We start from the raw sequence: 12,923 nt of genomic DNA, 5'->3' as shown, positions 1-12,923 counted from the left end.
CACCACTTGTTAAATGACCTTTATTGAAATATTTTCCTTTGTGCTTCTTAACTAGCTGGGCATTCCACAGCACCACTGTTGATGTCATCTATGATGTCATGAGGGTGGCGGCCCTCAACATTACAGCCCACAGACTGGGCAGTCCCCAGGATCTCTTTAATGGTTCCAGAGAGTTCTCTGGCTAAAGATTGGTGCCGCATCTGTTGAGCAATGTTGACAATCTCATCAAAAGTGATATTCCCGCTGTGTTTAATGTTTTTCTGTTTCTTTCTGTCTCTTGGTGGTTCCTTAAGGGCTTTGATGATCAGGGCAGAGGCAGAAGGCACCACCTCAATCTGGGCCTGTCTGTTCTGAATGGTCAGTTTCACTGTAATCCTCAGGCCCTTCCAGTCACCCATTGACTTGGCAATGTCATCACCAAGCTTTTTTGGAGACAGACCCAGGGGGCTGATCTTGGGGGTAAGCGCAGAAGTGGCACCGACTTCACCCCCAGTGCACCTCAGGTATACAACTTTGATCTCATTGGTGTTGAACTTTGGCGGCATGGTGGAGGCAGCTGGTGTCAGATGAACCCGGATTCAGGACGACCAAAGAAAGTTGCACCTTGGCCTCCTCCGAGCTGAAAGCCGAAAGCCTTTACCCATTTTCATAGAGGCCCTTGGCTCAGTTCATCTTTCCTTCCCAACTCCTGCCTTTCTCCTGAACCACAGCACAGTTAATCCATGTCAATGAGCTATTCAACATTATTTAGTGGTTATTTGCCTCCTTCAACCCTGGAGGCATATTCTTCACCTAGTCTAGAGCACAAAAACCATGGTTATCCCCTGAATAATCATCGAGAAATATATTACCTCTGAAATCTTATATTTTAGTGTTTTTCTTTCCAACTGTCTTATTCCTTCACCAACTACCCCTGCTTGTATATATCATAATGACCTCTGGGCCTTTAATCTTTCTTTAATTGTTCAGATCTCTTCTGTCTTCTCTGCCCTTCTCACACTTGGATGTCAGGCAGTGCGGTCACTCTCTTCAGCACTCATTTCTGTGCTGTTTCTTCCGACAATTGGATGAAAGCTATGCCTAGACTAAGGGTCTCTGGAGAAACAGCACAACCGTGAAATTCTGAACCTCTCTTCACTCTTTATTTCTCTATCAGAAGGAGAGCGTCCCTCATCTCAAGATTCAGCTTGCCTGCTTTGCTCTTCTTCCCTTATGGTACCTCATTTAATGGACCACCCCTTGGCTTTCCCCTCAATTGGCTGCTCATCTCCCTGTTAAACAGGTCACATTATTACCTCCATTTTGCTGATGAGAAAATAAGGTTCAGAAGAACTACAAGGCTGATTACAAGGTTGCCCCATGGTCTCACATCTGTTAAGTGGCTGAGCCAAGGATTAAACTCAGGTCTCACCTTCTCTAAGCCCCACATTCTTTCTACTCTGCAAAGCAGAGTTTACCCTAATTTTCTTCTCTACCTTTCTCTCTATCTGCTGCTCTCTATTCCTCCCTATGAACTTCTGTCCATCCTGATCCACTCCAAATCATGATGATTTCAGTTCCCACCATTCCACTATATTGAAATTGGTTAACTAATGCCTATGCATCCTCTAAACTTTAAATCCCATACAGGCAAAGATCATATGCTCATCATTGTATCTCTAGGGCCTGAAGAAAGGAACTGCTCTCCCTAAAGAAGTCATAAGTAACCTGCAGAATTCTGAGTCAAAGGACCCTTCAGTTCTCCTCCTTGGCCCATCAGAGGATTTAGTATTGCTGACCACGCAAGCCTTCTTTACCCTTCTTCTTCCCCTCCCCTGGCTTTGGTGATGCCACTCTTCTCGTTTTCCTGCTACCTCTCTGACTCCCACATACAAATTCAGCCTTTTTATTTATCTTATGTAGGTCCATCTCTTTTCATCCCTGATGTCACTAGTATGGTTCAGGCCACCATAGTCTCCCATCTGGACTAGTCTAACAGCCTCTTCATGTGTCTCTTGGCCTCTAGGCCTGTCTCCCTTGAATCACACTCTATTATGTGCAGTGATGCATACTGATGTACAGTGTGATCATTCCAAAATACAAATATAATATTGCCACTTCCCTTCTTTGGACTCTTAAATAGTTACAAACTGCCTGGAGTAAAAATTCAAACTCATTATCATGATAGATAAGGCCTTTCCTCATGTTACCTCTGGTTACCCATCCAGCCTCATTTCCTTCTATATGCCCTACTTTCCTCTGTTTTAGGAAAACATGGGCCTATCAGTGAGCTTCCATGTCTGCCATGTTTATTCGTGCTTCTATGCCTTTGTCTTTGGCTGTTTCTTTTGCCTATAATGGGTATTCTTTTCCCCATGTTTTTCCTCCCCAGTGAATTTGAGTTGGATTATCCTTCAGATTCAACTCAAATTCATTTTCTCTCTTCATTTTTCATGATTATCCATCCTCTACGTTCCCACAGAATTTTGCACACAAAGCTATTTTTGAACACATCTCTTTACAGCTTACTAGATTGGGACCTCCTTTAGGAAAGGGATTGAGATTTTATTTCTTTCTTTGCTATCATAGGGTTAGTATGATGTATGTATAATAAAAGTTTAATGAGTAAATGAATGAATGAACAAACGAAACTCATGCAAAAGGAAGGGGATAAAACTTAAAAGCTAGAGACAGAAGCTTGCTTTCAGCTGATTACTGTGTACTCTGAATAAGTGGCTATTTTTCAGAAAGTAAAATTAAGACTCTTAAAAATAAGGACAAATGCAGTTAGCCAAGCCAAAATATAGCAGGAATGACTCATTCACCTAATTATCCTCCTCTCATTGGATACTGAGAATGATTTTAGGACCCACAAGTCCTAGAGAATCAGCCAGGAAGCTCCATATGTGAGGGCAGAGACAGGGGCTTCTTGGAGGGGACCTGTAGTGGTGTCCTTTGGAACAGAGTTGCCAGGTGGTACCTGATTTCCTTAGTTCTTGTCCCATAGATGATGGGGTTGACCAGACATGGGAGCAGCAGGTAGAAGGTGCTGAGCAGGTTGTGCACATCCTGGGAGGCAGTGTGGGCTGTACGATAGACAATGGATGAGGACATGGTGGATAAGTAGACAGTGAAGATGACCAACAGGTGGGAGCCACATGTGTTCAGGGCCTTGGAGCGTGCTCTACCTGATGAAATCCTGAAGGCAGCATGGATAATATGGGAGTAGGAGGTGCCTAGTAGGAGCATGTCTAGGACTCTGTTGAAGATGCGGACAGTGAGCCCTACAGTCTTGTTTAGGGAGATGTCTCCACAGGAGAGCTTCATGAGGGCCATGTGCTCACAGGCAAAGTGCTGGATCATGTCTGAGCGGCAGAAGTGAACCCTGGAGGCCAGAAACACCACTGGAGCTACAATGCAAGTGCTCCTGGTAGCTGCTGCTCCCACCAGGCCAGCCAGCAACTGGCCTGTCACTATCTCTGGGTAGCAGAGCGGGTAGCAGATGGCAACATAGCGGTCCAGAGCCATGACCAGGAGGATGTTGCAGTCAAAGACAATGAGGAAGTAGATGCAGAACATCTGGATCAGGCAGCGAGCTAGGGAGATGCAGTTGAAGTGTGTGGAGAAGCTAAAGAGCATCGCGGGCACCACGGTGGAGGTGGCACAGATGTTGACAGCCAGGAGTAGGGCAATGAGCAGGTACATGGGCTGGTGCAGGCTCTGCTGGGTCAGCACTGTGTGGATGACCAGGGCATTGGTAAAGATAATCATTAGGTAGAGGCTGAGGAAGGGCAGCACCAGGAGGGCACGGGACTCCCTCAGCCCTGGGAAGCCCGCTAGGAGGAAGCTGGTGTAGGACACATTGGAACTTCCATTGCTCCACCTTGACATCTTCCCTGGGTGAGTGGGGTGGTTCTGGAGAAAGAAGGAATAGGAGGTCTGGTTTCTGTGTCCAGCCCTGCCAGCCTCAGCCTCACCAAGCTGGACTGGGCGCTTTGACCTCCATGGGCCTCCAGTGTTCCTAGAGAGAGAAGGAAAAGTTATGTTTCAACATTTAGTGATATGCTTCAAGAAATAACTTTTCATAGCTCTAACTTGCTTATTTTTCTTTTTTTTTGAGATGGAGTCTCACTCTGTTGCCCAGGCTGGAAGGCTGGAGTGCAGTGGCACAATCTTGGCTCACTGCAACCTCCACCTCCTGGGTTCAAGTGATTCTTCTGCCTCAGCCTCCTGAGTAGCTGGGACTACAGGCACATGCCACCATGCCCAGCTAATTTTTGTATTGTTAGTAGAGATGAGGTTTCACCATATTGGCCAGGCTGGTGTCAAACTCATGACCTCTCATGATCTGTCCACCTCAGCCTCCCAAAGTGCTGGGATTACAGGTGCGAGCCACTGCATCCAGCCAATTTCTTCCCCTTTATGGGTTGACCCCTCCTCTACATTCTGTTAACTTATCACCTTCTAGGTCCATGAGCTGTGTGGTTTGTTACATCCACAGGCTGGCTGCCAGTACTTAGATTTACCATGCCACGAAAATGGACCATTTATAGCTGGGCATGGTGATGCATGCCTGTAATCCCAGCTACTTTGGAGGCTGAGACAGGAGAATCACTTGAACCTGGGAGTCAGAGGTTGCAGTGAGCCAAGATTATGCCATTGCATTTCAACCTGGGTGACAGAGTGAGACTTCCCAACAAACAAACAAACAACAACAAAAAAGAAAATGGACCATTTAAAATGTTTTCTTACAGTCTCAGACTGGTTTTCTTTTTAAGAGGAGGTTAGGGCAATTTAACTGATACTATACAGGTGAAAATGGAAAAGAGTGAGATAAAATCTCGGGTGATATTTTTGGTTTAATGCTTTTGGTTTTGTGAAACATTCTCTTAGCCTTTAGAGCAGTGAAGCAAAGCTCAAGAGGGCTTGCTGTGCCTAGAACTTTTCTCTATAGGCCTGATTTTGTCCCTTGTTTGTTATGTCCACCAAGCAGCTCAACCTTTAGTCATAGCTGGGTGTTAAACCCAGGCCTACTGGGCTGTAACACTCACACTATTACCTCCCTATTAAACAGTCACCTTACTGTCACCTAAAATGATTGTTTTTCCAATTTTATTTCCCCTTCTTTTCTCATCATTGTCATCTAACAGCCTAAAGGTTCTTTAACCATTTTCTTTTTTTTTTTTTTTTNTTTTTTCTATATGAAGTCTTCACTTGTTTTTTCACTAACAAACTCTTATTGAGGCCCTATTTTGTGCTAGGCTGTATTCTGGGGCTTAGGATACACAATAAATAATTGACTGTCTATGTCTTGAATGAGCTCACATTAGGCTGAATAAGACTGAAGTGACAAGTAAGAAATAAAGTGCAGTGATTAACAGGATGTTAAAATAGGACCCTTTCTGCTTCAGATTCATCTGATGTGCCCAAAGCCCAAGAACAAAATGCAAGGCAAGTACTCCTTTCTTCATCCACCTTGAGGTGCTGGAGTAGCCTTCCTATACAGGATTTAAGAGGAGGTGGCTGAAAATTGTTGTTGCAGTCTTTAGTCCAATGTGTACCTGGAAAGTATAAAAGGTTTGGGGTTGGAGAGTCTGAGAGAGAAAGCCTTTGGAGAGAACTGGCATTTTCCTTTCCCACATCCCACAGTGGGAGGGGGGTAGCAGAAAAGGGAGATTACTCCACAGCCTCACCAGGAAGCCCTGGATGCTTTGGCCTTTGTGAATTACATTTCTGCAGAGAAAAGGAAGAGGTTTTTGTTATCAGTTGGTGAGATACTTCATGAAATAACATCATTCTATAGCCTCTTTTGTCCATTTTGCTTTCTCATTTAATTATTATTTTTTATTTTGTTTACTTTTTTCTTTTTTCTATTTTTGTCTCCTTTCTCATTTTTATTCAGTTACTATTTCTTTATTTTTTTTCTTCACATCTTTCTGAGCATCTACTTTGTGCTAGACCATATGCTGGATGCATGGATATAACAATAAGTAACATTTTTGTTCTCTGAGTCTGCATTCTACTGAGTAGGCTAGTAATGACAACCAGTGGTCAAAATACAGCATGTAACAGTGTACTCAACAAACACATCCCAAAATGCTATCTGCTTTTTACATCTGTCAAGCCCAGGTCAGTTGAGGCCATGTCTACTTTTGATCTATCTCCATTCCTGACTTGGTGAGGTGAAAAGCCATCAGTCACAAACTAGGGAGAGGAAAGAAAGGATAAGGAAAAGATTAAGAGACAGTTCTGACTAGCTCCCATTTCCCAGCCTGGGCATCCAGTTTGGAGGAGGCACAGGTGGTGGGGGTGGTGCTGGTGCAGTTTCTAATTTCAGAGTTTGGGGCTTTTATAGTTAGATGTATGTAGCTATTTGAATGGTTAATATCAGGTGGTCTTTGAAATTAAAAGTGATCCAAGGACTTTTTAAATATTTTTAAAAGAATTAACAAAGTCATAATGAAACTTCTTGAGAATTTGTCCAAGGAGCAACACAGATCAGACCTGAATGGAGAATAGGCAGAAAAAGTAAGCTGTTCTGATGCTCCCTTTGGAGCTTCGCTCTTCCAATGAAATGATGTAAGAAGAGCTTTAGGGCCAGGCACAGAGACTCTTGTCTGTAATTCTAGCACTTTGGGAATCTGAGGTGGAAGGATTGCTTGAGATCCAGGAGATTGAAACTAACCCAGGCAATATAATGAGCAATATAAATACACTGTCTCTACAGAAAATAATAAAGAAAATTAGCTGGGTATCGTGGTGCACATCTATAGTCCCAGCTTCTTGGGAGGCTGAGGTGGGAGGACTGCTTGAGCCCAGAAGATTGTGGCTGCAGTGAGCCATGATCAAGAGATTCAGGAGCATGATGGATGAAGATCTGACTGTGTCTGCTGTAGTTTGGGAGAGGAATGAGAGAAAGATTTATTGAGGAAAACTAAGCCCAGTAAATGCTTTACTGAGTTCAGGTATGTTAGGTTCTTCCAGTTTTGGCAAGTGCATAAAAATGGAACTGATATGTAGATATCTAGAGATATCTGACAGGGACTAACTTTAAGTTGAACAACCTGTAATTGACATTAGCCTTTTTCCCTTTCCTTTTTTCAATCTTCAGATATTTCCAAAGATTTCTTACAAATGTACTGCAGAGAAATCCCAAACCCACGTTCCAATTCTTTCAGTAAGCATAAGTACTTTGTCTAAGCAAGAGATTTGAATTTTACTGGCATTGTCAGATGCTCTCTTAGAATCTCTTACCATGATAGGGAATGGGCTTTAGTTCTTTCAGACATCCTTGTTATGCCTTTTGTGGTTTTAAGCTATTTTCTCATGATATGGGGATAGAAACAAAGTGGAAAATGAGCAATTTCTTTGTTATTTTTTTTTTTTTTGGCATGGGTTGCTTACTTTAATAACAATATATATACCATTTTATCATGATGGAATGTAAATTCAGTTTAGACAAGAGAATTTCAGAAGTGTAATAGCATTCTGTACTATATAAAAGTTTGGGTATACTGTCTGGCCAAACCAGCTTGCTCATAGGTCATTAATCAAATCCATTATAGGTCATTTTTTCAGTTTAATGTTTACAATTCTTATGGAAAAAATAAGCAGTGCACACATTTAAAAAGTGTTCATTTACCTTTGCTATGAGTGCTTAAAATACATATTTCCATTTCAAGATGACATTTAAAATTTACTCTAATATAACAGCAGCAAAAATATAATTCGCAGTTACACAAGAACTAGAGTCCATAAGTTATTCTCATGTTTACAACTGAGATCCTTTAATAAATACTTCTATTATGCAGCTCTACGGTAAGCTTTCTACATTTGGTTTAAACACATGCACATATACATATTGTTAGTTGTGGGAAATTTTACAAGTTATATTCCATGAACTTTTTGGACAGAGTTCTAAAAGGGCCAGCCTGTCCACAAAACAGGCAGAAAAAAGCTAAATTAACTGGGGCAAATAGGACTCTTATATAACATCCAAAACATCTGGGATTCTGCAGCAAACTGGGAGTACTTCAGGGTTGGCCTGTTATCTTCTTTAGAATTAAGTTCATCTTAACAATTTAAGAAGGTGTACATTTCAACATCATCAAGTGCATTTAGGTGACATGTTTCTTTCAAGTTAACTTGACTTCCTTGAATAATCTAGTTAGTAAACTACCCACTAGTAACGCAGACACACCAGGAAAATCAAGCCTGCAAGAAAGGAAGTCAATATTCAAAATGCCATTTTACCATCTAAACCCATACAAATTAGTTTATTTTCAACAATACATAACTTAAATAAACAGATCTAACTAAAGTAAGCTCCTCCAACAAGACCAAGACAGCATCTCTTCTTCTAAGGCTTAGGTTTTGCCCAGTATTCCTGATACATGGAATAGCCATACCAACAGTCATTGCTCCTACAACAAAGCCCTGGGCTGCCACACGCATGTGGATCAGATGAACAGACATTTTAGTATTTCCCTTGCTCTTCAATTTGTATAACCCATATGCAACAATTGCTGCAAAACCTGCCGTTCCAATGGGTACGAATGGTGCCTCTTTAGCTTTTTGAATAACTTTGGATTCCTGATCTTCATCATATGAAGAAAGGGAAATATCTGGGTCTGTTGACATAGTGGTTGCTTGAAGAATCTCCCTGAGAATTTTCTATGATGTTCTACAGTGAGAAAACCTCTCACACGCCAACCCGCTGCTGATTCCTGCACACGAGCCCAGTTCCGCGGCTTCTCTCTTTGTTCTTTCTTAATATTACTCACCTGCTCAAGATCTAGAGAGCCCTTCTGTTTTTTGCCACCCCCACCCTTTCTCCATTCCAAGAACTTACTGAAAACCCCATTCTGGCCCACTTAGACTGCAGCCCTCCCCACAGCCCTTCTGAGGCTGTCTTGGAGGTTCAAGGTCAGAATATGAAGTGGGGACCTTGTACCCAAGGCTTAGGTAGACACCCTAGTCTAGGGCTTGGGCTTTCACAGGCAAGTATAGAGTCAAAGGAAATGAGAAATGGCCTAGGTATCAACAAATGTTTGGTGGTGGACAATCACAGGGATAGGAAGCCTTCGTTCTTCTCCACCTGGGCTTAGAAGGTCAGAGAACCAAGAACTCAGAGACTCAAGACTCAGAGAATCCAAGAACCACTTAGAAGAAAACTTTACAAAGCAAACCCTCCAGGATTGGGTATGGGAAGGAAAAGAGGGGAGAAGGAATCCTTGCCTTCTCCCCACCTGTAATGCCACACAAAGCACTTTTCTAGTTTAAGCTGCTACGTGAAGTAGCTTACTGTTTATGATTACTAAGAGAATTTACAGGTACTGAAAACATTTTGAGGGGCCTTCAAACCCTGTGCCCACATTTGCCCTTACATTACTAAGGTGAAAGCCTCCCCCAAGCCTTCTGCCTGGCCAAGCACTAACTTTGTTACTCACCAGGACTTACACAGACTGAGAGTAGTAGGACCAGTCTGTCTCAGGCCTGGGTTTCTTGAATGCAGTTAAATCTATCCCATTCCTCCCTGGGGGAACTCCCCATAGCGTTCTCCCAGGCTCTGGCTTAGCTAGTCAGCAAGATCCCAGGGGTGGCCAGAATGAGAACACATCCCCTCAGGGACTTGTGGGCTGGAGGAACAGCATGAACAGGAGCAGGGCCTTCATATGGGCATATTAGAGGGTCAGTAATGATGGGTCCTGTTCGGGGAAGTAGAGGGATTTTTCTCTAGCATTTCTCTTTGCTTCTTTACCTACATTCCTCTGAATGACTTAACTCTTTTCATAGCTCCCACCTTTATCTGGACACCTGTGACTCACATGTCTCTACCTACAGGCCAGATGTTGCCCCTGCATCTCAGAGTCATGAATCTAAAAGCCTGTCAGTCAGGAGAACTTCATGTCTCAGAGGAAACTCAAACTTACATGTCCCAAGCTGAATTCATGTTTTCACACTGGCATGTTTTCTTTTTTTTGAAGTACTGTTTATTTTTATTTTTTTGAATAACAGCTTTATTGAGGTAGAGCCCATGTACCATAAAACCCTTTCAAAGTGCTTTTTAGTATACTCACATGGGATTTTACAACCATCACCATTATCTTATTTTAGAACATTTTCATCACCCCCAAAAGAAACCCTAACCCATTAGCAGTAATTCTTCAGCCTCCCCTTCTCCAAAACCCCAGAAACCACGAATTCAGTTTCTGTCTCTATAGGTTTTCTTATTCTGGACATTCATGTAAATGGAATCATACAACAGGATGGAGTCATTTAGCATGATGTTTTCAAGGTCCATTCATGTAACATGTATCAGTATTTTATTCCTTATAACAGATGGATAATATTTTATCATTTGGACATACCACATACTATTTATCCATTCATCATTTGATGGACATTTGGGTTTTTATATATAACTTTTTTTCTGTTATAAATAATGCTGCTGTGAACATTCATATACAATTTTTTGTGTGAATATGTTTTCTTTTTCTAAAAATTTTGAAATCTATATTTTAAATCAACAAGTAAAAGATGTGTCTTTATGGATAAATGTTTTACATTATTGGGGTATATACCAAGGAGTGACATTTCTGGTCACATGGTAACTCTATATTTAACATTCTAACAACTGCCAAACTGTTTTCCAATGTGGCTGCAGCATTTTATATACCCACCAGAAGTGTATGAGGGTTCTTATTTCTGCACATCCTTATCAACATTTATTATTTTCTCTTTTGAATTTTAGCCATCCTGGTGAAGTGGTATTTCATTATAATTTTAATTTGCATTTCCCTGATGGCTAGCGATGTTGAGCATCCTTTCATATGCTTTTTGGCTATTTAGCTTCTTTAGAGAAACTATTCAAATTCTTTGCTCATTTTTCAATTGGGTTATTTGTACGTTTATTTTTAAGGTATAAGTATTGTTATATTTTCTGGATAGTAAACCCTTATTGGATATAGGATTTGCAAATGTTTTATCCCATTCTATGCATTGTCTTTCTATTTTTTTGCTGGTGTCCTTTGCAGTACTAAAGTTTTTACTTTTGATGAAGTCCGGTTTATCTATTTTTTTCTTTTTCTTTTGTGCTTTTGATGTCACACATAAAAAATGATTGCCTAATTTGAGATCATGAAAATTTACTTCCATGTTTTCTTCTAAAAGTTTTGCAGTTTTAGCTCTTACATCTACAACCCATTTTGAGTTAGTTTTTGTATATGATGTGAGGAAGGGGTCCAGCTTTATTCTTCTGTGTTTGGATATACAGTTGTCCAGCACCATTTGTTGAAAAGGCTATTCTTTCCCCATTAAGCTGCTTTGGCATCCTCATCATTCCCTATATTCTTTACGTTAGTGATCTTCTATGCTTTATTTTAGGGATGCTGTTACTATCCACGTAGAGCCTAAACTAAAAAGTTCAGCAATGCTATCTTTTCCATTTTGATCCATGCATGTTTTAGGAAGACTGCATCAACACATTACCTTGCCTGCTGGCTTTCAGTGGCTTCAGCCAAATTTCAGTCCCCAATAGAGTAGGAGGTTGGGGGAACACTAAGGCCAGGGAGTTGGTTCTCCTGGCTCCCTTTCTGCCAGGTCACAGATTCCTTCCTAAAGACCACATCCCTGGTCGGGTGACCTTCTTCTATCACTACTCTTTGGGTTTCTATGTCTACTTTCTCCATTTACTCCTCAGATCATGGGGTGGTCCTGGCTCTTTGTTAAGTTAATTCCAGGGTGCTGCTCTGTCCCTCACTGACTTCCTTAATTCTGTCTGTGTTTATAAAGAGTCCCTCATTACACTTTCTTCAATTATCCCCTTTGAGTGTCCCATCTCTGTCCTTCTGGGCCCTGACAATCAGAGATGGTGGACACACCCTAAACCCAATGAATGGTTATATCTTTTCCAGCTCAAGTCACTATTTTCTGTCCATCCTTGGTGCTTGGTGACTCTTCCCCAATCTTTGAAGCAGAGGTCTTCTGTGATCTTATCATAATGGTCTTTACTTATCAGCAAACATTAAATGTAAACAATCAGCCTTATGGGAGGAGGCAGGGTGTTTCTTCCCAGGATAACCTGTGGCCTCTCTGCTGTTTCAGTTGTGGTAGTTCTTGAAGTCTGTTATCTGAAGTTACCAGTATTTACCTTAAATGAAACCCAAACTCTCTGGCTTAGCTCCAAGGCCTTTTAAAATCTGACCTCAGACCATCCCTTCAACACTTGTGTCTTTCTCTGCATCTCTTATACTATGTTTTAGTCAAACTCATGTATTATTCATGTAGCAGGCAGAATAATGACCCACTCCCCGCAAAGATGTCCCAGTTCTACTTCCTTGGGAATATGATGAAAGCAGATGTCAGAGTGGTGTGCTTGCTGGCACTGAGGATGAAGAAAGGTGGGGAAAGAGGACACCAGACAAGGAATCTGGGCAACTTCTGGAAGCAGCTAAAGGCAAGAAAACAGTCTCTCCCCTAAGTCTTTCAGAAAGGAATGCAAATCCTGCTGACACCTTGATTTTAGCCCAGTGAAACTTACTTTGGACTTTTGACCTTCAGAACTGTAAGATAACAAATTTGTGTTGTTTTAAGACACCAAGATGGTGATAATTTGTTACAGTAACAACAGGAAACTAATGTATTTCCTGAATACTCATCCCATTTCTCAATATAAGCCAGTGGTTATCAACCTTAGTTTACATTAGAATCACCTAGGAAGCCTTAAAAAAAGTACCAGGACCTGGATCCCATCTCCAAAGATTCTTATTTCCTTAATGTCTGTACATTAGTGTTTTTAAAAAAGGTACCCAGGAAACTCTAATATATAGCCAGAATTGGAAACCACTGATCAAGACATTTACTCAATGCTGTCTCTCTACAGGAAATGATTTTCTTTATATCTCAATGATTTCAACTTTGGATGCTGAGTAGAAACACCAGGG

The 12,923-nt window shown here is 41.5% G+C and overlaps 2 protein-coding genes and 1 pseudogene across 3 annotated transcripts; all 3 read right to left on the bottom strand.

Moving 5' to 3' along the window:
- On the bottom strand, window positions 1-614 carry LOC108307498 (60S ribosomal protein L12-like). Its single transcript, XM_037740064.1, has one exon. It carries the CDS (start codon window positions 543-545, stop codon window positions 48-50), a length of 498 nt encoding a protein of 165 aa, XP_037595992.1. The 5' UTR covers window positions 546-614; the 3' UTR covers window positions 1-47.
- Window positions 615-2,865: 2,251 nt separating this feature from the next.
- On the bottom strand, window positions 2,866-3,870 carry LOC108307497 (olfactory receptor 52K1-like). Its single transcript, XM_017532851.1, has one exon. It carries the CDS (start codon window positions 3,868-3,870, stop codon window positions 2,866-2,868), a length of 1,005 nt encoding a protein of 334 aa, XP_017388340.1.
- Window positions 3,871-7,544: 3,674 nt separating this feature from the next.
- On the bottom strand, window positions 7,545-8,702 carry LOC108307496 (annotated as a pseudogene). Its single transcript, XR_001826544.2, has one exon. The product of XR_001826544.2 is annotated as an HIG1 domain family member 1A, mitochondrial-like (transcript).
- Between the last annotated feature and the right edge of the window lie 4,221 nt (window positions 8,703-12,923).

The sequence above is a fragment of the Cebus imitator genome, unplaced genomic scaffold, assembly GCF_001604975.1.
Source record: "Cebus imitator isolate Cc_AM_T3 unplaced genomic scaffold, Cebus_imitator-1.0 Scaffold79, whole genome shotgun sequence".
NCBI lineage: Eukaryota > Metazoa > Chordata > Mammalia > Primates > Cebidae > Cebus > Cebus imitator.
Note: the sequence above shows the minus strand (reverse complement) of the source record. Positions and strands in the feature narration are given on the sequence as shown.